General features: G+C 43.5%; 1 protein-coding gene across 7 annotated transcripts in view; it reads right to left on the reverse strand.

Annotated features, from left to right (window-relative positions):
• TP53BP1 (tumor protein p53 binding protein 1) overlaps positions 1-27,364 on the reverse strand; it is a 74,673-nt gene that overhangs the window by 16,024 nt on the left and 31,285 nt on the right. For all 7 annotated transcript variants that reach the window (XR_005585414.1, XM_039491092.1, XM_039491090.1 and 4 more), the window contains 6 exons: positions 17,885-18,004; positions 16,955-17,191; positions 16,288-16,345; positions 14,873-14,965; positions 13,104-13,596; positions 7,289-7,441 (listed from right to left, as the gene is read on the reverse strand). Coding sequence is in view for 6 of the 7 variants with exons in the window: in XM_039491092.1 (XP_039347026.1) it covers positions 7,289-7,441; positions 13,104-13,596; positions 14,873-14,965; positions 16,288-16,345; positions 16,955-17,191; positions 17,885-18,004 (1,154 nt within the window). In the remaining variant the exon portion in view is untranslated. The remainder of the gene's footprint in view (positions 1-7,288; positions 7,442-13,103; positions 13,597-14,872; positions 14,966-16,287; positions 16,346-16,954; positions 17,192-17,884; positions 18,005-27,364) is intronic.

Genomic DNA, 27,364 nt, shown 5'->3' on the forward strand with positions numbered 1-27,364 from the left:
GTCCTGGCCATCAGTGGTCCTTCTACCATCAAGGTTCTCAGTTCCTCCTGCTGGTCCTGTGGCAAGAGGTCTATCTTTGTCTCCCCAAAGAAGAAAGTCATACTTCGAGAGCAAAGCTTGATAAATCTGCCACCCTCATTTGGAGGCAGGTAGAGGAATAGATCTCGCTGCCAAAGAGATCTAATCTTTTCAAATCCTTCTCTCAAGGGGCATTTTTAGAAGCTCTTTAGATTTCTACTGAATCACCTGCACTACCAGGAAGCCAGAGGTCAGGCATTGAAAGAACTACTCAAATCCCTTTGCAGGGTCCTGCTATTTTCTGTCCACTTTCTTTGAGGTAGGTGGGATGGAAGTCAGAATATGCCAGATCACCTTAGAAGGCTCAAGGAGACCCTCATTAATGGACACTGCTATCATGCCCGTTGTTGCTGTGTATTCAACAGTTTATGTTGTTTCTCCTGCATGTCCAGCTCTTGGTGAGCCTCTTGAGGTGCTTTTGGAAAACGAGAGATTATTTACCTTTACAGTAATAAATTCTTTGACATGTTTTGTTCTTAAAGTGTGTACACATATCTCCTTTCAATCAGATTTTTGGTACCATTGCCCATGGGGGTCTGGACTTGCATCCTGTACATCCTCGTGCTCTGACCCAAGGGCATATATGGAACTCTCTCAATTACAAAATTTGGCATGGCAAGGACTCCAAAATAGAGGGAAAGGAGAGAAAAGTGGAGTGCCCATTGAGACAAAACATCTAGAACAGCAGCAGTTACTCTACAGGTAAGTAGCCACTCCTTCTTCGAGTATTTGTCCCTGAGGATGCTCCACATTAGGTGGCTCCCAAGCAGTGTCCCAGTAATGGACATGGGTGCTGAAGAGAGATCTGGTACAGATCGGAGAACAGCTGCACCTGCCTTGGAAGCACGCACAATAGCATGGTGCTGAGAAAAAGAGTGCAAAATGACCAGGCATCAGCTTTTCAAATGTCTGCAATAGGCATGTTCTAAAGCAGGGCAACAGATGTGGATTGTGCCTAGTGGAATGGGCAGTCTCACAGAAGACACTCCTCCTCATCAGATTCAGGAGTAGATTTGATGGTTATTAGCATACATGTTAATTAGTAAATTAATTGGGGGGGGGCACATGACAACTCCCTACCAGGTCGGATAGATTCCGAAGAGGGGAAACTGATCCCAGGGCCCTCACTATGGCCAGTAGGAGGAGTCAACAAGTGGTAATAGGAGTCTGAGTGACTGAGTCAAATGAGGTGGTGGCTGGTCCCAGGGCTGTGTGGTTCTCCTGGGAAATGGATAAGGGCGGTACAGAAGGAGTAGTTCTTCTGATGGGTCTGAGTCTCCCGAGGAGGAAAAAGCAGACTTGGGTTCCAGTGTTGGTACTGTCAGTGCTGTTGGAGAGGTGTAAACTGTGTGTGAGTGTAGATAGGCTCCGTCCTTCAGGGAAGGTCTCTTGCAGGAGATAAGCTCCCTGGAAACGGAGGGTCCTGATGGAGGGTGGATTCTGGAAGGGACAGAGAGATCATCTAGTCCATTCCCCTGCACTCATGGCAGGACTAAGTATTATCTTGACCATCCCTGTCAGGTGTTTGTCTAACCCGATCATAAAAATCTCCAATGATGGAGATTCCACAACCTCCCAAGGCAATTTATTCCAGTGCTTAACCACCTTGACAGGAAGTTTTTCCTAATGTCCAACCTAAACGGCCCTTGCTGCAATATAAGCCCATTGCTTCTTGTCCTATTCTCAGAGAACGTAAGAATATAAGAATAGCCCTACTGGGTCAGACCAAAGGTCCATCTAGCCCAATATCCTGTCTTCCGACAGTGGCCAGTGCTAGCTGCCCCAGAGGAAATGAACAGAACAGGTAATCACAAGTGATCCATCCTGTCGCTCATTCCCAACTTCTGGCAAACAGAGGCTAGGGACACCATCCCTGCCCATCCTGGCTAATAGCCATTGATGGATCTATCCTCCATGAATATCTAGTTCTTTTTTGAACCCTCTTATGGTCCTGGCCTTCACATCCTCCTCCTACAAGGAGTTCCACAGGTTGACTGTGCGCTGTGTGAACAAATACTTCCTTTTATTTGTTTTAAACCTGCTGCCTATTAATTTCATTTGGTGACCCCTAGTTCTTGTGTTATGAGAAGTAGTAAACACTTCCTTATCTACTTTCTCTACACCAGTCATGATTTTATAGACCTCAACCATATCTCCCCTTAGCCATCTCTTTTCCAAGCTGAAAAGTCCCCGTCTTATTAATCTCTCCTCATACAAAAGCTGTTCCATACCCGTAATCATTTTTGTTGCCCTTTTCTGAACCTTTTCCAATTCCAATATATCTTTTTTGAGATGGGGCGACCACATCTGCACACAGTATTCAAGATGTGGGCATACCATGGATTTATATAGAGGCAAACATGATATTTTCTGTCCTACTATCTCTTTCTTAATTATCCCCAGCATTCTCTTTGCTTAATTTTGACTGCCGCTGCACATTGAGTGGACGTTTTCAGAGAACCATCCACAATGATTCCAAGATCTCTTTCTTGAGTGGTAACAGCTAATTTAGACCCCATAATTTTATATGTATAGTTGGGATTATGCTTTACAATGTGCATTACTTTGCATTTATCAACATTAAATTTAATCTGCCATTTTGTTGACCAGTCACCCAGTTTTGAGAGTCTTTTGTGTAACTTTTTGCAGTCTGCCTGGGTCTTAACTATCTTTAGTAATTTTGTATCATCTGCACATTTTGCCACCTCACTGTTTACCCCCTTTTCCAGATCATTTATGAATGTTGAATAGGACTGGTCCCAGAACAGACCCCTGGGGGACACCACTATTTACCTCTCTCCACTCTGAAAACTGACCATTTATACCCACCCTTTGTTTCCTATCTTTTAACCAGTTACCAATCCATGAGAGGACCTTCCCTCTTATCCCATGGCAGCTTACTTTGCATAAGAGTCTTTGATGAGGGACCTTGTCAAAGGCTCTCTGAAAATCTAAGTGCACTATATCCACTGGATCCCCTTGGTCCACATACTTGTTGACCCCCTTCAAAGAATTCTAGTACAATGGTGAGGCATGATTTCCCTTTACAAAAAACATGTTGACTTTTCCTCAACAAATTATGTTCATCTATGTGTCTGACAATATTCTTCTTTATTATAGTTTCAACCAGTTTGCCTGGAACTGAAGTCAGGCTTACAGGGATCACCTCTGGAGCCCTTCTTAAAAATTGGCATCAACATTAGCTATCCTCCAGTCATCTGGTACAGAAGCTGATTTAAATGATAGGTTGCAGACTACAGTTAGTAGTTCTGAAGGAACTCAAATGTAAAATTGCAGAACTCTTGGGTAAATACCATCTAGTCCTGGTGACTTATTACTGTTTAGTTTATCAATTTGTTCCCAAACCTCCTCTAATGATACTTCAATTTGGGACAGTTCCTCAGATCTGTCACCTAAAAAGAATGGCTCAGGTTTGGGAATCTCCCTCACATCCTCAGCTGTGAAGATCGATGCAAAGAATTCATTTAGTTTCTCTGCAATGGCCTTATCGTCCTTGAGTGCTCCTTTAGCATCTTGATTGTCCAGTAGCCCCACTGGTTGATTAGCTTCAAGCTTCCTGCTTCTGATGTACTTAAAAAAAAATTGCTATTACTTTTTGAGTCTGGCTAACTCTCTCAAATTCTTTTTTGGCCTTCCTAATTGTAGTTTTACATTTCATTTGCCAGAATTTATGCTCCTTTCTATTTTCCTCACCAGGATTTAACTTCCACTTTTTAAAGGACGCCTTTTTGCCTCTCACTGCTTCTTTTACTTTGTTGTTTAGCCACAGTGGCTCTTTTTTAGTTCTCTTAAATGTATACCCCAAATTAAAAAACATAGTAAGTTGAGCTTCTATTATGGTGTCTTTAAAAAGTTTCCATGCAACTTGCAGAGTTTTCACTTTTGGCACTGTACCCTTTAATTTCTGTTTAACTAACCTCCTCATTTTTGTGTCATTCCCCTTTCTGAAATTAAATGCTAGTGTTGGGCCGCTGTGGTGTTTTTCCTGCCACAGAGCTATTACATTTAATTATATTATGGTCACTATTACCAAGAGGTCCAGCTATATTCACCTCTTGGACAAGATCCTGTGCTCAAATTAGGACTAAATTAAGAATTCCCTCTCCTCTGGTGGGTTCCAGGACCTGCTGCTCCAAGAAGCAGTCATTTAAGGTGTCAAGAAACTTTATTTCTGCACCCCTTCCTGAGGTGATATGTACCCAGTCAATATGGGGGTAGTTGAAATCCCCCATTATTATTATTACTGAGTTTTTTATTGTAATAGCTTCTCTAATCTCCCTGAGCATTTCACAGTCACTATCACCATCCTGGTCAGGTGGTCGGTAATGTATCCCTATCGCTATATCCTTATTATTCGAGCATGGAATTTCTATCCATAGAGATTCTCTGGTACAGTTTGATTCATTTACAATTTTTACTTCATTTGACTCTACGCTTTCTTTCACATATAATGCCACTCCCCCACCAGCACAACCTGTTCTGTCCTTCCAGTGTATTTTGTACTCCAGTATTACTTGTATTCCATTGATTATCCTCATTCCACCAAGTTTCTGTGATGCCTATTATATCAATATCCTCATTTAATATGAGGCATTCTAGTTCACCCATTTTACTATTTAGACTTCTAGCATTGGTATACAAGCACTTTAAAAACTTGGTTACGGAGAACATTTTTTCTCCCTCATCCTTGTAACAACCTTTTATGTACTTGAAAACTTATCTCCCCACCCCTTAATCTTCTCTTCTCCAGATTAAACCCATTGTTTCAATCTTCCCACAAGCCATGTTTTCTAGACCTTTAATCACTTTTGTTGCTCTTCTCTGGACTTTCTCCAGTTTGTCCACAACTTTCTTGAAATGTGGCTCCCAGAACTGGAAAAATACTTCAGTTGAGGCCTAATCAGCGCAGAGCAGAGTGGAAGAATTACTTTTTGTGTCTTGCTTACAACACTCCTACTAATACATCGCAGAATGATGATGTTCGCTTTTTTTTTTTTGCAACTGTGTGACACGGCTGACTCATATTTAGCTTGTTATCCACTATGACCCCCAGAGCCCTTTCTGCAGTACTCCTTCCTAGGCAGTCATTTCCCATTTTGTATGTGTGCAACTAATTGTTCCTTCCTAAGTGGAGTACTTTGCATTTGTCCTTATTGAATTTGATCCTATTTACTTCAGACCATTTTTCCAGATAATTTTGAATTTTAATCCTATCCTCCAAAGCAATTACAACCCCTTCCTGCTTGGTATCACCATAAACTTTATACGTGTACTCTCTATGCCATCATCTAAATAACTGATGAAGATATTGAACAGACCCAGACTCAGAACTGATCCCCGTGGGACCCCGCTCGATATGCCCTTCCAGCTTGACTGCAAACTACTGATAACTACTCTCTGGGAATGGTTTTCCAACCAGTTATGCACCCAGCATGCAGACAGTTAGTGCACGGTACACTGGATCACTGCAGATTTCACACCCCAGCTTACCATGCATTAACTCACCATTTAGACATGTCCTAATTTTCTGTCAGTCACTTTCCAAACCACCGTTCTTCAGATGGGCCGAAGGTTCCTCACTCTCAGCAACAGCAGAGTCCCAGGGATGGTTGCAATTTAAATCTAACCTGCCAGTTGTCTGAATACCAAAAAGGCACACTATTTCTTAATGCAGGTGTATGTTCACACAGCAGTAATAGTAATTAATCTCTCATTTATATAGGGTCATATATCTGTCATCTTATTTTGTAAGATATAAGAACATGGATCTCAGCCTGAAAGCATAAGATGTTTTAATGCCCCAAGCTACATTCCCTCTAAGGTGCATGCCTGCGCAGGAGGCCATCAAGGGCCGCACAGGTGTGCACACTGCACTCAGGGGCATGGGGTGACGATGGGGGAGCTTGGGGCATGTAGGGCTGCAGTGACTCCCCCAGTCCCAGGGCTGCTGCAGCCAAGGAGAGAAACGCTCTCCCCCAGCTCAGATGCTGCTGCGGGAAGAAAGGGCTGGAGGGAGTCCTCTCTCCCTGTCGCAGCCCTGGGCAGCCTGCACCCCAACCCCACATCCCCAGCCCTAACACAGAGCTTGCACCCCAACCCTTTGCCCCAGTCCAGAGCCCCTTCCCAAACCCTGAACCCTTCATCCCAGCCCCACAGCCCCTATGCCCAAGCCCTGAGCCCCCTCCCACATTCCAAACTCCTTGGCCTCATCCCTGCCACACATCACCTCCATATTGGTGCACATAACAAAATTCATTCCGCACATAGATGGGAAAAATTAGAGAGAACATTGAAGGGAATGTTTTTGAGACTTTTCTGATAGGATATTAGGGTTTGGAATGGAAACCCCTCCGAAGTCTCTTGCTCTGGCAAAGCAATCAAGGCAGTTACTACTGATTCCTCCGTCTCCCAGATGGGGAGTTAGCTCCAAAATTAATATAATGCAACACTAAGTTACACAGTTTTGTTATATCACTAAAGATTGTTGTTCCCTCTTGGAATTTTTACCCCTCTGAAACTCTCAATTTTATGAAGGCCAAAACTACAACTGGGTTCAAACAATAATTACGTATGTTCCTGGAGGATAGGTCCAGGAATTGCTATTAGCCAAGCTGATCAGGGATGCAACCCCATGCTCTGAGTGTCCCTAGTCTGACTGCAAGAAACTGGAATTAGATGACAGGGGATGGATTACTCAATAATTGCCCTGTTCTGTTCATTCCCTCTGGGGCACCTGGCATTGGTGAGTGTTGGAAGACAGAATACTAGGCTAGATGGACTATTGGTCTGACCCAGTATGGCCGTTCTTATGTTCTTAAACCATCTTTTTCTGCAGAAGGCAAGTGAGGCACCTTCCATCACCTCACACCTGTCCATTACTGGCCTAGTCAAAGAAAGGAGAGAAATAGCAGATATTACTTCAGTGTAGTGTAATATGGTTACCACACAAGAAACGTGGCATCAACACAAGGAAGCAGCTTTTCGTTTAAACATGGTGTGATTCTTAATGAAAGACGTTCAAATCTGATAGGGGTGAGAAACGATCAGTGCCAGAGCATGGGAGCCTGTTAACTTAACTTGCTGTTTCCTGTGGCCACACAAATATCAGCAGCTAAGGTCCCTGCTCATTTGGATTTAATCTGTCCTCCAGCAAACAGATCACTACATTCACCCCTAAAATTGGATTTACCTCAATCACCTTCCGCTCTACCTCAGCACCATCTACATAGTAAACATCTGTGATGATACGTGTGACAACTGTGCGCACTTCACGGATGGTTCGCATGTGGCGATGCTGGATGCGGCCTCGGGGTGGCTGGGGCAAGTTAAACTCCTCCTCTCCCTGCAACAACAAAATGAACTAATAAATATGAAAGCAAGCCACCTCACTGCACAAACATTTTTGTTGTGCAATTCTGTGAACACCATGTTACCAGAAGACAACATTCAACAAACTGTTTTAACACCAGACTCTGATCAAATGGAGAATTTCTGCCACGATTCCACACACAGGCTTCTCCACAACATTCTTGATTCTGGGCTGCCTCAGGACTTTTGTGCAGAAGCCTTCATAAATTGTTCAAGGTAACAGAAGCCCAATTCAGCCTGTTACATAATACTTGCAGCTGGAAGCCCGTGCTGTTGCACAAGTAAGGCAGGTGGGTCAAGTAATCCATTATCCATGCAGTGTCCCTCATATAACCAATGCAACTGTTGCATGCAAATTAGCTGTAGAGTAAAGGTAATGATTGGTTGAGTTACATCTGATATCATGATAGTCTAGGACATCGGTTCTCAAACTTTAGCAACCAGAGGACCCCCACTTTTATTTAAAAATTTTCATGGATGCCCAAAGCCTACTGATGTTTATTTACATTTGAAGAAAAAAATTCCATGTTCATGAAAAGCTCTATTAATTATTTATAAACTATTGTACCACTAAAATTATTATTTATTTTGTTATTTACTATTAGACAGAGATACATAAATGTGTCTGGGGGTAAGGAACTATTCTTTATTTTTATCATCATTAAATCTAAACAGCTAGAAAACTTCACAAAAAACCCCACACAAGCTAACAAAACATTAATGTGAAGGATGTTGTTGTTTTGCCGAAACAAGATCACAAATGTTTGGCTCATTGGTGGAAAGTTGTATTCTTAGATCTGGTTCTACTGTCAGTTGATTTCTATAGTTTGATTTCACATATAAAAGTGCAGAGAATGCCCATTCACAGAAATATGTTGTGGGAAATGGCATTAAATACTTCAATGCTTTGGTTGACAGTTTGGCATAATCAGGTCTCAGACATAACCAAAAGTCTGTCAGACTGTACTGATTGAAAAATCAATTTCAAAGAGGTGTCACACGAAAGATCCACAAGGCTATTTTCTTCAGATGAAGTTAAACTTTTGGTGGTGTTGACATCTAACACTGAATGGATCCCTGATCCAATTGTTACCGGAATCAGAAAGAGGACGATAATCTCTGAAGTTGTTCTTCAAAGCCTGCAAATGTTCAATGAGAATGTTTTGTATTTCATCACAAAGCTTTTCTTCTGACGTTTCAAGAAAATCGTTCAGCGTTGGAAATGATTCTCACACACAGTTCTTAAGACAATTTGACCATAAAGTCCCATTTTTTTAATCAGTGCTTCTGCTTTGTCTTCAACTTTAAATATAGGTTACAGCTACCCGTGGAAGGCTCAAATTTAGTCCATTTGAATAGGTAAAAATATTGGCCAAGTACGCTACCATAGCTAACCACGAAAAAAATCACTGAAATGCTCGCTCAGTTGAAATGTCTCTTTGAAAAAGTATTCATATTTCATCACACAACTCAAACAAGCAGTTGAGTACTTTCCCACAAGACAACCAACGCACTTCTGAAAGTAAAAGAAGCTGTTTATGATCACTATCCATATCATCGCAAAGGACATTAAAGATGCAGGAATTTAGTGGATGAGCTTTAATAAAGTTGATCACTTTCACCACCTCATCCAGTGTTGTCTTCAGTTTTCCTGCCATTTTTCTGACAGCTAATGATTCTCGGGGTATACAGTAATGATTCCATGTAACTACAGGTATGAGATCCTTAACACGTGCAACGAGTCCACTGTACTTTCCTGACATTGCACAAGCCTCATCAGTACGGATTCCTACCCATTTTGACCACCTGATTTCATTTGTTATTATGAAATCATCCAGACTATTAAACACAGCTTCAGAGGTAGTATATGTTGGTAATGCATAGCAAAATAGGAAATCTTTGTTAATTTTACTGACAAATTTGTATCAAATGAATGCCAGCAAATTAGCATTGCCAGAAACATCTGGACTTTCATCCAGTTGCAGTGAATAATATTGGCTTTTGCGTACCCTTGTAATTAACTGCTCTTTTATATTCAGACATATCTTCTATTCTACAGGTGACAGCGTTGTTGGATAGTGAGATCAAATTTAAATCTTTTGCAGCTTTATCCCCAGCATTGCACTGGTCATTGCTTTTGCAGCTGACAGAATTAGTTCCTGTGCAATAGTGTCAGGTTTCCTTGCCTTTGCTATTAGTAGGGATACTTGATAAGAAGCAAACACAGCCTTTTTGTTATCAATTTCTGGCTTGCACATAGTTTTCACTGCTTGTTTTGGAAAATTTCAAAAGATTGGTTCATGTGTTGCTTATATTTAGTTTCTAAATTTGGATGGTTTCATGCATTCGTTTGATAATAATTCATAGCAGAGAACACATTGTGCTTTCTGCCAGTCTTCAGAATCTGCACTTGTAAATCCAAAAATAAGTATTCGTCACAGTACTTACGTATTTTGCATTTTAGTTCACATGTTTGAATAGTTTCACTCTAGTATGATGCACCTTCACTTGAGTCACCATTATTTTTACATTTTAACCAGCGAACCATAATAATTATTGGCACGTATAATAAATGCTAAAAAGTGTATAAAACCAGAAAATACATGTATAATACGACACCACAAAGCAAGGGTAAGAACGTGAGCTTCAACACCCAGGTGCCGGTTTCTAATTTTCCCTGGGAGCACTCAACGTGACGGGCATGAATGAATGACTCAACCCCCGCTCAGCCCCAGGCCCCGCCCCCACTCCACCCCATCCCCACCCCACCTCTTTCTGCCCCCTCCCCCAAGCATTCCCCATCCCCACTCCTCTCCCTCCCTCCCAGAGCCTCCTGTTGATCAGCAGGCTGGTGGCCCTGGACATGACTCGTGGACCCCCTGGTGTACCCTCGCAGACCCCAGTTCGAGAAACACTGGTCTAAGACACTTGGGAAGTCATAGATACATGCCTTACTTGAGCTGAAAGCCTGTGGTGTCACACTGGTGTAATTTGTAAAATCAAAATGGTTGAAAGCTTACAAACAGAATGGTCACAAAGTGAATCCCAGTGCTAATTGAACCTAGTGACATTCTGAACAAAAAGAACTCTCAGCCATGCTCCTAGCGGTTTCCTTTGTTTCATACTGAACCGGACATTCTACAGTTCAGAGTGACCCACAGAGGAACAACCCTGAAATCTTATTATACAGTGTAAGTTAGCAAAGTTGAAGACAAATATTGGCATTAACTAGACTGCTTGGCACAGGCTGAAAGATTCTAGAAACAGGAAGAAGTTAAAATCACCAAAATATGTTTATTGGTTAAAAGTTGGGAATGAAGTTTTCTTCTGTTTCTGGACATTGCTTATTGGGGTGTGGGTGGGGGGAAAATCACTGAAGGGCACAGCAGTTTGGGGGGACTGGAAGAAGCGAGTTCCACCATCATCACTGCTGCTGCCCACACCACTTGCTGGTAGAGTTGGATGAACTGATTTTTCAGTAAAATCAGAACAAATTCAGCTTCAGAAAAGAAAGTGAGCATCTTCCCTCCCCTCCACCTTTATCCCTGTGGTTAGGGCACTTGCCTAGGATGTGGGAGACCCAGGTCTGAATCCCCATTCTGGAGCAGGGACTTGAACTCAGATCTTCCTCTTCTCAGGTGAGCATCCTAATAGCTAAGCTGTCGCCTATTCAGAGATAGGTTGCTCTCAATTGCTCCTATTGAAAAACTTTTCCACTTTGTATAAATACTTAAATATTCATGGGACCAAAGAGATAGAGAATGATGGGTGATTAAGGCACTCACCTGGGAGGAAGGAGATGTGGATTCAACTCTTCTTTGCCTGATTCAAAGGAGGGATCTGAATCCTCATCTCCTATCCCCAAGATGAGTACCTTAAATCACCAGATCCTGAAAGATGTCCTGACCACACCAAGTCAGAAAGGGGAAAACCTACATGACACTAACAGCTTCAGCTACCTTCTTAATAAAACATCTAGGATGCAAGTCAGAGTTTCCGGCTGTGGCCCACTCAGTCACGTCATCTCCCCATTCCACCTCATTTCTCTTCTCTCTTACCTCTCTTTCTGGCTTACACAGTCAAGACAAATCTACTCTTGCAACACTGCTGCAAGTCCCATGACCAGAAAGGCTCGCTAAAAAGCAATGCCTTAAACAGCTTGATGCTGGTAAACGTTTGCCCGGTCTTGGAAAGGCAGATATAACTGTGTGACAAGTCTATACTTTCCCAGCAGTTTGACTGTGACAGCAGAAGAAAGCATCAGACAGAAGTGCTTTCTTTGCTAATCTTTCCCTTTTGTGTGAGTTTGTCTTGTTTCATTTTACAAGGAAATAGGATCAGATTTCAACAGCAACAAGAGCTCAAGACCATCCAATTGAACTTTTTCTTTTCCTCCGAACTGTCAATTGTTAAAATGAAAGCCTTACATAATTATTTATGTTTCAATTTCTTCAGCTGTTTTCCTTCTTCTGTGTGTTTAATAAAAAGGTTTTTAATGGCAATTGTTATAATGAGAGGAAACCAATGATAACTTGATACAAAATCCCAAACCACAGAACTGTTAAGGTGTTAAATCTTACTTTAACATTAAACACTTGTTGGACAGGAAATGTCCCCTTATCAAAATATTATCAACCAGTGCTCTGGAAACAGAGCAGAATATGTAAAAAGCCTTAGGAAACAGGAGCTCTCTTCCCATAGTGTTTCCAGTCCAATAACAGCCCTTGCCCCTTGGACAGGAAGCTAGATGATTAAACGGGAACATCCAGATCATATTCAGCTTCTCCCTGAGGTAGTCCAATGGCAAGGGTGCCACAGAACTGCAGTAAATGGAAGGAGCCAAAGCTGGATGTGATGAAAACTATGAAAATACCCAATTGGGTCAATTCAATCTGCATAAGTTTATCAAGGAACCTTCTTGCCTAATAGTCATATCCAGGGCCCTGTGTCTCCTTCTGATTTGGAGTTTGCCAGAGAATCCACTAATTGCTTTCATTTAAAACCACCACATATTTTCTAGTGCTTATGTTTGTGAAGAAACCTTCAGAATGTGACCCCAATGCGGTGGTCTTCTCAAGTCTGTACACTTCTTTACAATAGTTCTGAGGCTTTGGTCAGTCCATTCCATTCCTCTCACTGGGTTCATTTCAGGAGGAAAGCTTTAAAATATTGTTCTATTAAATTATTTCTTTCCAGGAACACTCCAGGAACATGCTTATCCATGGCTATTGGATGAAGTCACAGTGATCAGGGCTGGTTGTGTGCAGAAGAGTAAGAGTTCAAACCCCTTCCCTCAAGAAGTTACTTCCACCCCTGCCCAGCAGAGAGAGGGAAAGAGGAAATGTATTACCTTACCTGTATCCTGGGTACAAAAAAGCAAGTCACCTGCCATACTCCTCCCCAGGTGACAGATGCCCAACATTCCACTAAACAGCTCTCCCCACCCACTGAGACTACTTCTCCACTGCAGTTTTGGTACATTCAAAATTTAGGGCTGAGGATGCAAAGTAAAACCACCATAAGGACACTGTACTGACTGGAGTACTGTTTTCATATCTAAAGCAGTAAAGACTTCAATTTCAGAACCTAGGGGCTGAAACTACATAAAAGCAATCCGAGCTCTTGCTCATTCTCACCTGGCTGTGCAGAGACTCAGTGTCATCTCCAGGGGCATTCACAAGCTTCTCTCCACTCTCCTCAGTTTGGACCTTGGCATCTTGTTGGCCAGGTCTTTGCCCAGCCATGCTTGTTCCCACTTCTACCTGACTGCTCACTCCTGTCATTGTCTGTGTTGCTGCTGACACAGCTGCTGGGGCCAAAACAGAACCTCCTGTAGTTTGGACCTCTTTGTTACTGGTGCCAGCCCACAACTGCTGGCCTTTATCCCTCTCATGGGCTGCCAGAGCCTTACTCAGCTTCTCCTGTGTGCTCTTCCCTTCCTTTTCAATATCAACTTCCATAGCCTCTCCCTCTCTTGCATGGGATGGCTGATGTTTGGAGTCCTGCTCTGCAGGCTGAGAAACTTTAATTTCCCCACAAGGGATGTGCTTCTGACGCTGTTGCCAAGCTTCAGGATTGTCATGCAGCTCCTCCTCCTCCTGTGTGCTTGGGAAACTGAACAGGTTCCCTCTGCAAACCAATCACATGCAGATCAATATTAAGATGTTCAAAGCAATAGGTGCCCAAGCACCCACTACACACAAGCAGGACTCCCCGTGGCTTTTTATGGGATGGTCATTTAATAATCTGTTGGGAGTGCATAAGAATCACTTAGTTTTATGCACTGGGAACAGATTAACTGGTGACTCTACTACAACCTTCCTGTAGCTAAACACAGCAGTGTTCCTATAAGTGCCAATGTTCCTTTGAAATGTCAGCACCTCCAAAGGGACCCAACCAGTGCAAAGATGACACTTAGCACAAACTAAAGCATTAACTAAAGTGTGTTTTGCTCCAGGCATCCAACACCAATTAGACACAGCCCTACTGGTAGTTATCCCATCTTCAGGAACCATCACACTTTACTGTACCATTCTTTTGGTGTTACAGTGGCTAATGACAATAAGAAATGTAACGGAGATGTTGTAGAGCAGAAAACACTAATGTTTTCTAAAGTTTTGACTAGACTTTATCTACCTTTTGCTGACGGGCCATTTGCTCCAACCTACTCCCACACTGATTCTCAGTCTCTTCACCTCAGCCCCACTCTACACATACCCCTCATGCATTCCTTCTCTCCCTCTTTTCCATCCCTGCCACCCCACTCCCTGTCCTTGTATTTCCATTTGGCTATACCCCCACCAAAAAGGGGGGGTAGTGAAACAAGCATGGCATTTGCTAGTATCTCTTATCCATTTCCCCCACCTTTTGTCTGTCTTGTCTAGACAGACAATCTTCTCAGGGCAGGGACTACCCACTGCTCTGTGTCTGTACAGCATCTAGTCCTATGGGGCCTCAATCCTGGTAAGTCCATAGGCACTACCATAACAAACATGATTAATAATACTGTACACAATGTCTGCTGTACGCGAGAGCCCACAGCCCTGTAATCTCACTCCCCAATCAACAGATGTCAAGGTGCAGGAGTGAAAAGCTTCTGGATGCTAGTGGTTTACATAGTTATATTGCATTGTCTTCTAACAGGTACCAGTAAGCACCTCTATAATCCTGGGCATCTCAGCCAGCTGCAACAGCAGCACTCCTCAAGTCAAACTTCAAAGCTAGAGAGCACAGCTTGGTTACTACATGACACGCACCTATCAGCCATATTATTGATTACATGCACACAGTGCCCCCCATCTTTTTCTAGAGGTCACCCCAGAATCAGTGACACAGCACAGGGCTCCTAAAAGGACATGGGACCTCACGACAGGGCCAAACAAGAATAAAATGCAAAGCTCTATACCTAAATGGAGAAGCAGGAAGATCATGACCTCTGGCCTCATCCTCTCGTCGGACTTCACAGACACGACTAAACACAGACAGTGTCTTCTGTGAGCTAGTTGTACAGATAAAAGAAACAGGTCACAATCACAGGAACTAGGAAAGTACTGTCAGTGGAAAGGAGAAATGTCTAAAATCACTAGAACCAACAAGAGACTGGCCTTTAGGCTTTTTAATTTGTTGTGCCATAAATCAACAAAGCAGTTGGAGTTGGTCAGAGCTCTCCAGGGTCAAGAGACAACTCACAATTCTAAAAAGTTGTTTCCTACTTCCTTTGTCTCAGACCCCTTCTTGCCAGCCAGGAGAAACTCAGTAGCTTGAGACAGTGCAGTAAGCATGATGTCAGCATTACACTGGCTTTTGAGAAATTACAGTATCACTGTCCAGTACTTCCTCGCTGCCACTAGGTGGCGATATTAGATAATTTGCATCTTATATTTTAATATCCTCCTCCTCTCTTTGCAAAATGGACACCATTAAATTAGGTTTTAATAAAGACTGGGAGTGGATGAGTCATTACACAAAGTAAAACTATTTCCCCATGTTTATTCCTCCCCACACTGTTCCTCACACCTTCTTGTCAACTGCTGCAAATGGACCATTTTGATTAGTACTACAAGTTTCTCTCTCTCTCTTGCTGGTAATAGCTCACCTTAATTGATCACTCTCGTTAGACTGTGTATGGTAATACTCATTGTTTATGTTCTCTGTGTGTGTGTATATATCTTCCTACTGCATCTTCCACTGCATGCATCCGATGAAGTGGGCTGTAGCCCACGAAAGCTTATGCTCAAATAAATTTGTTAGTCTCCAAGGTGCCACATGTACTCCCATTCTCTTTCCAGTGTGAGCTGATAACAGCTTTCATGACACAGCAAAAAGTACTCGAGATGGAAAGCTCGCAACACACTTGAGAGGTCAAACTCACCACACAGCTAGAAAGCTTCCCAACTCTCAGAAAAATGAGTGATGGCAATGCTCACACAAAGCATGCAGTTCTGTGGCAAAGGTCTCTTAATAGCACTTATTTCAGGATTTCCCCCCCGCCCCAAATTATCTGAATCTGTCACAATCAAATCCTGGTGGGCCACCATTTTAGCCCTGCCACTCTTGCGGCCAAGAAAGGCAGGAAGTTAGCAGGAAGCACCCAGGCCAGAATAAAATGGCAGTTGGGGGCACCTGAACCAAGGCAAGAGCCCTGCACCAGAAGCATCACTGGAGGTGCCAAAGGGTTAAGGCAGAAACAGTGGCTGAGCCAGCTCCATGCTGCTGGGTCTCATTTAAAATTTATTTTTCCTGCTGTTGGTAGATGATCATTTCTCTCATTACCAAGAACTTTGCGTTCAACCGCTTTGCTTGGCAACAAGCATCAGTTACCTGGCAACAGCCCCAGCAACAGAAGAGGATCCATTTTTCCTTTCACTGGCTGCAGGCTCTGAAGGAGATGGGGGAGGGGAGAAAGAATCCTGTTAGCATCACACCTGAACAGCCTCCCTGCCCCCATGAGCTCTGTAGCTAGAGGGGTTGAGCAACAGGAGAGAAGATAGCTATGAAACCATCCCATCCCCCCTCAACCAGCTTCCCAATGCAACCCCCAGCCTGTACAAATACTTGAGTATATTGCATAGATTGAGCATAAGAGCAGCATTCAGACACTGAAGTTACACTTTTCTCAAGATAACTGACTGGGGTCACATTTCCTAATTGCCCCCCAACTCTGTTGAAATACACAACCCTAGCTCCCTGCCCTAGGAACATCTCCCTCCACCTGGAAGTGTCTCTGCTTCACTGCAATAGAAATGAGACACAAGCTCACCTCCCTCACCCAAGTGGGTCTCTACAACCCTCTCAGCTGCAGGACACACTATTTTCTTAGAAGTTACTGTGCAAGGGAACTAAAAAAAGGATTCCTGAGGGAGGAGGCCAGCAGCTCTCCAAATGAAGCTATTTCCAAGCCCTTGTCAAGTGACTGGCATCGGGTGGGGTATCCCAGGGTGAGGAGACAGTCAGAACCTACATATTCCCCAGTTTTCCATTCCCTTACTTTCCAGACTGAAGGGCAGACTCCCCTCACTCTCCTCGCTCACAGGGGTAGCAAGGTTCATTCGAAGACAGAGTTTTCCATCAGCCTCAGGAGCTGCACCAGAATTCCCCTTTTCACACTCTTCTAACACATCTCCTGATGCCATAGCGCTCTCCACAGTGACATCATTGGTCCCAATACTGCCCTCTGCTGTGACATCACTGGTTACTATGGTTCTATCTGGGCAGCTGCCATCCACTAAAATGAGGAAGGAAAGAAGGCACAAAATACAAAAGTGAAAATGGCCAGTGTAGTCTTTGCTGCATTGGGTTCAGCTCCCCATGGGTGCCTAGGAGTGGTGCAATTGTATGCTTCAGTGGCAAATAGCATAGCAGTGGACATTCCTATCAGGCTGCCCTTAAGAACGTCTCAGAGATTCAGTTCTGTAGTGGTGACAACAGCCTTAGCCAAAGGCCAACTAGTTCCATCATCCACTACAGACACCACTATAGAAGTCAACTGCTAAGTCAGACATCGCATAGGATGCTGCCTGATGAGGCAAAAACAGTATATATAGGAGATGATCTTGCCTGAGCAAAAGGGAAAGATTTGGACTGGGAGGGCCTTTTGAGTCCTATTGTCAGGAGCCTATGATGACACAGCACCATGCATATCAAATTCATGGCAAGAAGACACAAGACCGGCACACCCCCTGTGGTACAATAGAGACTACATATAAAGGTGGAAATGTTTGGTTGGATGAGTGAGTGACCAGGGTCAGAGTACCAATGGGAAATAGTGACAGGTGAACATGCCCTGGTCACAGCACAAGGCCAGCCAATGCCAGCCCCTAAATTAGGTTTAAGGCTTTCATCAAGATCTGTATCAAGACTCAAGTCAGCTTCCAAATCTGCTCCAATTTCAAAATGAGGACATTCTATTCAAACTCACCAATAGGAGTGCTGTGTCTTCTGGGTCCCATTTTAAGCTGCCCAATAAGAGATGGGGTCACACTGGTCAAGGGCTGAATGACATCACCTTCCTTTGGCAAAGTGAAATGAAACAGCGTTCCTTAAAGAGAGGCAAAGAATTAGTGATCTGCAGGAGAGGTCTGTACCTGAATATATGTGGAGAGCACTGGAGCTCACTAGGGATGGGGAAGAGTTCATCCTCCTTCTGCAGTGAACTGGGACATCCCAGTGCGGTGTTTGAAGAATAGATTCAGTGAGTGCTCTCCAATAAATAAATTACTGATCTCAAACCAATCACTCCACTGAATAGCTTTTCTGAATTTAAGGTCTTCACAACTCATATCTTTCTACTCTATAAATCTGTCATCCCAGAAATAATTGCCCAGTGGGAGACTTGGGCCACTACCATAGCTTCATACATCTTCCTCCACACTCTAACAAACGGAGAGATTAATCACGCAAATGTGGGTAGTGGTTTTGTAATGTGTAGAAAGGAGTGTTATGTTCAAGGTATGCCCAGCACTGTAACAGAAAAAAGGGTGGAAGAAGAGAGGGCAGGAATGCAGGTTAGGACTGAAGTGCATTGGAAAAGCTGTGTGGGAGGGAAGGAGAAGCTTGAAATAATACTCTGAAGATAAAGCACTATTTTGAACAAGTGCAGAAAGCTTTACAAATTTTAAACTAACATAACAGCTAGCTGTCCTCTACACAGGTCTAAACACATTTCTGAGAAGTGACAGCTTAGTATTTAAAAGAGTTAGAGAGCACAGCCACAAAAGTTTCTCTGGTTAGAGAAATCCGAGGGAAATAAACTGAGGGAAAAAAACAAACTGTTGAAAAATGGCCACCAACTAATTTTATATTATTTAGGCTTTTCAATTAAGAGGCATAGCTTGCTAGGGATGGGGAAATACAAGAAACAATGCATATTTGATGGCAAATTGAATAATTTAAGGCTATCATGGCATAAGGGGGAGGGATAGCTCAGTGGTTTGAGCACTGGCCTGCTAAACCCAGGGTTGCGAGTTCAATCCTTGAGGGGGCCACTTAGGGATCTGGAGCAAAATCAGTACTTGGTCCTGCTAGTGAAGGCAGGGGGCTGGACTCAATGACCTTTCAAGGTCCCTTCCAGTTCTAGGAGATATACCTATCTCCAATTAAAGGGGGAAAAAAAATACCATAGAATCTGATGTCACAGAACAAATGGAGCCCTGACGACATGGTTTTCATGAGTAGAATGACATGATAATCCCCTGAACAGTAAGTCTCTTTTCTCAAATAAAAGTTATTTAGTTTTTTTAAATAATGTTCAAGTCACATTTAGATTCAGAAAAGCTATTCAAACTGAACTATCTTAGAGAATACACAATTGAGTGCAGCAAGGCTAATGGAGCATAAGAAATTCAAGAAAATTATTGTTCCATTACTCAGAGTTCTTCATATTTGACTTTTATACTCAACAATTGTAAAAAAAAGTTGTTAAAATGCTTTGAGAAGAATTAAGGATGGTTGATTAAGGCCTTGTCTACATGACACAGGTTTGTCAGCAAAAGGCAGCTTTTGTTGATAAAACAGTGGAGGTATACACACTACAATGCTCCTCCTGCCGACAAAACTCTCCTGCTTTGCCGACAAAATAAAACCAATTTAGATCGACAAAGCATCAGTACAGACACTGCATCCATTACACTGCTGTAACTGGCCTCCAGGAGGTATCCCACAATGCGACACTGACTGCTCTGCTCACTGTTTTGAACTCTGCTACCCTGCACCCAGCTACACAAGCATGTACCCCTCCCCTTTCAAAGCCCCGGGAAGTTTTGAAACTGCTCAGCCTGCACAGTTCACATAGCTACAGCCCAGCTGAGCATGCTGCCTCCCAGCAGCAAATGCACTCCTGCCCGTATTACAGGGGAGGGGGTGGATCTCCTGGGTCTGTGGGGAAAGGAGGCTGGGGGAGAACTCTGAAGGAATCATGGAATCAAAACATTAACGTGGAATCCTGCTCTCCCCTGCACTAGGATCACAGAGGCAGGCAGGCAGGACAGATTGCTGCAAGCGGGAGGGGGCAGGAGAAGAGACCCCTGATGTGCTGTACAGAGCCAGGGAGGGAGGTGGGGGCTGATGTCAGGGTGTGATCCACACCCCACCCACCCACGCTGGGGTGGGAGGACAGGTGGACACCAGCTGTCCGTGCACCAGTTTCTGGCTCAGGATTGGTTGCTCATGGTTGCTGTCTGAACTTAAAGACAGCGTGCCACACTTTTAGGATGACCAGACATCCCGATAAAATTGGGACCGTCCCGATATTTGGGTGGTTGTCCCGTGTCCCAACCGATCTCCCCCCGCCTCCACTGGCAGCACTCAGCCTTTTTTTTTTTTTTGCGCTCCACCGGCAGACTCCCTCCAATATGTCTCGATATTTTCTTCATCTCATCTGGTCACCCTACACCCTCTACTGCAACACACACAGTCTCTGTCACACAGAGACACACTCTCCCACACACACTAACACAGAAAGCCCACAGAAGTGTGTTAGTGTTCAACAACGTCAGCTGATCATATTACAGAGTGCTACTTTAAAAAGTGATTTACAATGTGTTACTTTTCAGGCACACACAGCAATCATGACATGTTTCCTAGCATGGTGCAAAAAACAAACAAACGAACAAACAAACAATGCCAGGCTTAGCACACTACAACATGATGTTACTGTGGCACAGTGTTAATATGCTCCTTGAAGGCATCCCCCAGCCAAACACCCGTGCACTGGGCTCCCCTTATAGCCTTGTGTTCATAATGCACAGCACAATATTGAACACAGTGCAGGATCCAGGCTTTCTGACAGAGATGGCTGGCTCGCAGGTTACCAGGGCAATTGAAAAGCGGCGGGCAACCTAGCAGGATGGCCATGGAACGATGGGATTGAGCAACCTTCATCATGTGACGCTGTACCTGTCCCCATAAGGCATTGCAATCCCTCAAAAGCACCCTGTGGCCAGTTGCAAAGTGGGATAGCTACCCATGGTGCACTGCTCTCTGTGTTGATGCAAGAGCTGCTAGTGCGGATAAAGGTAATAAAAAGGTAATAATTGGAGATATACCAATCTCCTAGAACTGGAAGGGACCTTGAAAGGTCATCGAGTCCAGCCCCATGCCTTCACCTGCAGGACCAATTTTTGCCCCAGATTCCTAAGTGGCCCCCTCAAGGATTGAACTCACAACCCCGGGTTTAGCAGGCCAATGCTCAAACCACTGAGCTATCCCTCACAGACACAAGATAACACCAAACAGCGCACTGATACATTCCCACCAACAACACAAGAAGAAGAACTACACATGGACTCCTCCTGAGGGTCGAAATGACGGTCTGGACCTATACACAGAATGCTTCTGCCGACGTGCACAGGTAGATATTGTAGAAAAACCAACAACATCTGCTTGCCTCATAACCTAAGTCATGCAGAACACAATGCCATCCACAGCCTCAGAAACAACCCTGACATTATAATCAAAGAAGCTGATAAAGGAGGTGCTGTTGTCATCATGAACAGGTCTGACTACTAAAAGGAGGCTGCCAGACAACTCTCCAATACCAAATTCTACAGGCCACTTTCCTCAGATCCCACTGAGGAATATACCAAGAAACTGCACCATCTACTCAGGACACTCCCTACACTAACACAGGAACAAATCAACACACCCTTAGAGCCCCGACCGGGGTTATTCTACTACCCAAGATCCACAAACCTGGAAATCCTGGACACCCCATCATCTCTGGAACTGGCACTCTCACTGAAGGACTATCCAGATATGTGGACTCTCTACTCAGACCCTACGCAACCAGCACTCCCAGCTATCTCTGTGACACCACTGAGAGAAAACTACAATGCACTGGTGATCTTCCAGAAAACACCATCCTAGCCACCATGGATGTGGAGGCTCTCTACATAAAAATCCTGCACACAGATGGAATACAAGCTGCCAGGAACAGTATCCCAGATGATGACACAGCACAACTGGTTGCTGAGCTCTGTGCCTTTATCCTCACGCACAATTATTTCAAATTTGATGACAATACATACCTCCAAACCAGTGGCACCGCTATGGGCACCCGCATGGCCCCACAATATGCCAACGTTTTTATGGCTGACCTGGAACAACGCTTCCTCAGCTCTCGTCCACTCACACCGCTTCTCTACCTACGCTATACTGATGACATCACCTGGACCCATGGGAAGGAGACTCTGGAAGAATTCCACCACGATTTCAACAGCTTCCACCCCACCATCAACCTCAGCCTGGACCAATCTACACGGGAGGTCCACTTCCTAGACACCACAGTGCTAATAAGTGACGGTCACATTAACACCACCCTATACCGAAAACCCACCGACCACTATGCTTACCTTCATGCCTCCAGCTTCCATCCTGGCAACACCACACGATCCATCGTCTACAGCCAAGCACTGAGGTACAACTGCATTTGCTCCAACCCCTCAGACAGAGACCAACACCTGTAAGATCTTCACCAAGCATTCTCAAAACTGCGATACCCGCACGAGGAAATAAGGAAACAAATCAACAGAGCCAGACGTTTACCCAGAAGCCTGCTGCTGCAAGACAAGCCCAAGAAAGAAACCAACAGAACTCCACTGGCCACCACCTACAGTCCTCAGCTTAAATCTCTCCAACGCATCAGTGATCTACAACCCATTCTGGACAATGATCCCTCGCTTTCACAGACCTTGGGAGGCAGGCCAGTCCTCACCCACAGACAACCTGCCAACCTTAAGCATATTTTCACCAGCAACCACACACCGCACCATAGTAACTAACTCAGGAACCAATCCATGCAACAAACCTCGATGCCAACTCTGCCCACATATCTACACCAGCGACACCATCACAGGATTTAACCAGACCAGCTACATCATCACCGGTTCATTCACCTGCACGTCCACCAATTTTATATACACCATCATGTGCCAGCAAAGCCCCTCTGCTATGTACATCGGCCAAACTGGACAGTCCCTACGTAAAAGGATAAAGGGACACAAATCAGATATTAGGAATGGCAATATACAAAAACCTGTAGGAGAACACTTCAACCTCCCTGGACACACAATAGCAGATTTAAAGGTAGCCATCCTTCAGCAAAAAAACGTCAGGACCAGACTTCAAAGAGAAACTGCTGAGCTTCAGTTCATTTGCAAATTTTACATCATCAGCTCAGGATTAAACAAAGACTGTGAATGGCTAGCCAACTACAAAAGCAGTTTCCCCTCCCTTGGTGTTCACGCCTCAACTGATAGAAGAGGGCCTCATCCTCCCTGATTGAACTAACCTCATTTATCTCTAGACTGATTCTTGCCTGCATATTTATACCTGCCTCTGGAAATTTCCAGTACATGCATCTGATGAAGTGGGTATTCATCCACGAAAGCTCATGCTCCAATACATTTGTTAGTCTATAAGATGCCACAGGACTCTTTGTTGCTTTTTACAGATCCAGACTAACATGGCTACCCCTCTGATACTGTTCTGTAATGTTATTCTCCAAGATGTGTTGCACATGTCCAGTTCATTCCACTCAAGGTGTGCACACCCAATGTGTCAGCTGAGATTTTTCCTTTAGCAGTACCCATCAGGGCAGTGCACAGCCCTCTGCTTCCTCCTAGTGCTGCCCGATGGTATAAAGGGTAGAGCTTTCCCCAACCCTGCTTAGTTTCCTCTTACCAGACAGACTCCAGTATAGAGGGGAAGGAGGGTGGGTCATGGAATGAACATGCACAGCACATCTCAAAGAACACCAGTTACAGGACAAGTTAGCAACCTTTTTTCTACAATTGATTGCACATATCCATTCCATTTCAGGGGACTCAAAAGCAGTTCAATCTGTAGGTGGGATCGGAGTCTACCTAAATAATGATTGAAGGACATCCAAATTTGGCATTGCCTCTAGCCTGTTGAGAGATGGCACAATGAGCTGCAAAAGAATATACTGATGACCAAATTGCAGCTCTAAAAACATCCTATATAGGTGTTTGAGCTAGAAATGCTACAGAAGATGCTTGTGATCTCATTGAGGGCAGTCTCACTCTGGTTAGTGTAGTTACACTGGCAATGTTGTAGCACAAACATATGCAGGAGGAAATCTAACGTGAGATTCGTTGAGATGAGACTGGATCTTATCCGTGACTATCACGAAGTGTTGTGAAGATGACCTAAATGATTTAGTCCTGTCCAAGTGAAAAGCTAACACTCTCCTGATATCCTAAGTGTTTAGTCTCTCCTCATTCTTATGAGTCTGAGGCTTAGGAAAGGAAGTTGGTAATTTTGCTACTGATTGATGGAGAAGTGAGAAACCAGTCTGACAGTAAACCATTGATAACTACTCTTAGTATGGTCTTCCAACCAGCTGTGAACCCACCTTATGGTAATTTCATTTAAACCATATTTCCCTAGTTTGCTCATAAGAACATCATATGGGACTGCATCAAAAGCCTTACTAAAATCCAGATATATTATGTCTACTGCTCCCCTCATCCACTTCTATCCCCTTAAACTGATTAAAAGATGGTTAACTGGTAGGTCTCAAAATGTAATTGCAAACTAGGAATCATCAAACGGGTGTGTTTCTAGTGAGGTTACATAAGGATCAGTTCTTGGTCCTATGCTATTTAACATTTTATCATACAACACAAGAACCAGGGTCATCCAATGAAATTAATAGGCAGCCAGTTTAAAACAAACTTAAGGAAGTACTTCTTCACACAATGCAGAGTCAAACTGTGGAACTCATTGCCAGGAAATGTTGTGAAGGCCAAAAATATAACTGGGTTCCAAAGTGAATTAGATAAGTTAATGGGAGAATAGAAGCCCATCAATTGCTATTAACCAAGATGGTTAAGAATGCAACCACATCCTCTGAGATTCTCTAAACTGCTGACTGCCACAAGCTGGGACTGGAGACAGGGATAGATTACTTGATAAATCTGCCCTGTTCTGTTCACTCCCTCTGAAGCATCTGGCACTGGCCAATGTCAGAAGACAGGATATTTGGCTAGATGACCATTTGTATGTTCATATCAATGACCTGGAAGAAAACATAGAAAGACTGATAAAGTTTGCAGACAACAGAGAAATTGGGGGAATGGTAAATAAGGAAGGAGGACAGATCACTGATGCAGAGGGATCACTCAGTAAACTGGATGCAAGCAAACAATATGTGTTTTAACACCGCTAAATGTAAAAGTACACCTTTAGGAACAAAGAATGCAGGCCATACTTAAAGGATGGGGACGCTATCCTGGGAAACAGCGACTGAAAAAGATTTGGGGTCATGCTAGATAATCACCTGAACACTGAACGCCCAGCACAATGCTGTGGCCAAAAGGACTAATGAGATCAGGGATGCATGAACAGGGGACTCTTGAGTAGGAGTAGAGAGGTTATTTTACCTCTGTATTTGGCACTGATGTGACTGGTGCTGGAATATTATGCCCAGTTCTGGTGTCCAATATTCAAGAGGATGTAGATAAACAGAGGGTTCAGAGCTGAGCCACGAGAATGATTAAAGGATTAGAAACATGCCTTATAGTGACTGAACTCCTTGAGGCTATTTAGCTTAAAGAGAAAATTAAGGGATGACTTTGATTACAGTCTATATTTGAGAACAGGTATTTAGTGATGAGCTCTTCAATCTAGCAGAGAAAGGTATAACATGAATCAGTGCTGGAAACTGAAGCTAGACAAATTCAGACTGGGAATAACATGTACATTTTTAACAACGAAGGTAATTAACTATTCAAACAGTTTACCAAGGGCCATGGGGGATTCTCCATCACTGACAATTTTCAAAATCAAGACTGGATGTTTTTCTAAAAGATCTGTTCTAGGAATTATTTTGGGGAAGTTCTGTTGCCTGTGTTATCCAGGTAGTCAGACTAGAGGATAACAACAGTCCCTTCTAGCCTTGGAATCGATAAATTTCCATATACCACCCCCAATCGAATATCCACAGACATAACACTTCTCCATGTCTCTCTTCCATCTCACTAAATAACATGCTTATGATCTTCATCATACTTTCAAACTCCAAAAGTCTCTTCTCATTCACTGGATCATTCCATCCTATTATATGGTCACGTTTTTCAAACTTTTCACGAAGTTTGGGATTGAAGACACACACACGTAATGTTCAGTGATCTCATTTCATCCAAACTTCCCTCGAACACTTGAACTTACAGCTTCTGTTCAGGCAAAAGGAAGTCTGCCACTTCGGGGATGCCTACACTGCAATTAAAAAACAGTGGCTAGCGCATATCAGCTGACTTGGGCTAGCAGGGCTTGGACTAAGGGGATGTTTAACTGTGGCGTAGATGTTTGGGCTCGGATTGCAGTCCAAACTCTGAGACCCTACCACTTTCTAGGATCTTAGAGCCTGGGCTGCAGCCTGAGCCCACAACGCAATTAAACAGCCCCTTGGCCAGAGTCCTGCTAGCCTCAGTCAGTTGGCACTGGCCAGGCATGTTTTTAATTGCAGTGTAGGCATACCTTTCCTTGACCTTTCCAACCAGGGTCACATATTCCTAGTAGTTAGTGTGTTCCATTGCACAATAAATGAGGAAAAGGGGAGAGAGACAAAAAGAATATAAAGAAGTTGGAAAAGCTCTTAGGAAGAAGTTAAAGATGCCATAAAAGGCAACCAGAAAAAAAAGGAAGGAAGATGTACATAAGTAATTTAGAGAACAGCAACAAAATTGATTAAGGGGCTAAACAGACTGACCAGGAAAGATTCAAAGAAATTAGTGTATCTTGGCCAATTGAAGATTGACGGAGGAAAAGAGAAAGAAGTCTTTGGAAAACAAAGAGGGAGTGACACGATTTAGAGTAGTAAGCAGTTATGGGCTGAAGTTAAGCAAGGGAAATTTAAGCTGAATGTCTTAAAAGACACAAGGTGGGAGAGAGATAATATCTTTCATTGGACCAACTTATAACCTCACCTGCATTGTCTCTCTAATATCCTGGGACCACCATGGCTACAACACAGGAAAATTTGACAGTGAGATCTATTACTTTATCTCTAGCTTTTTTAGGTCTGCTCTAAAAAAAAATAATCACCTAAACAAACAATGTAGAACAAGCTTTAGGGGACAATCCTGCAGGGGCCACTCATCCCCAGGGGATGGAATTTATCTAGTCCAATATTTTTAGGTTTCATTGGTCCAGGTTCCAGACTGCCCTATCTGAATCTGCCAGATGATTCACATATACCTTCCCGCTGAGCAGTTAATTTAGCTCAACAGAATTATGCAGCATTGTAAGATCTGCCATGATCACAGCAATATACATATTGCTATAATGGATGAACCTACAAAGCATATAGTGGCTCATATACTCAGAAAACCATTGTGAAGCTTTAGATATGGTTAACTTGGCATAACACAATCTTTGC

Source organism: Mauremys reevesii, linkage group 10 (assembly GCF_016161935.1).
Source record: "Mauremys reevesii isolate NIE-2019 linkage group 10, ASM1616193v1, whole genome shotgun sequence".
In the NCBI taxonomy this organism is placed as follows: Eukaryota; Metazoa; Chordata; order Testudines; family Geoemydidae; genus Mauremys; species Mauremys reevesii.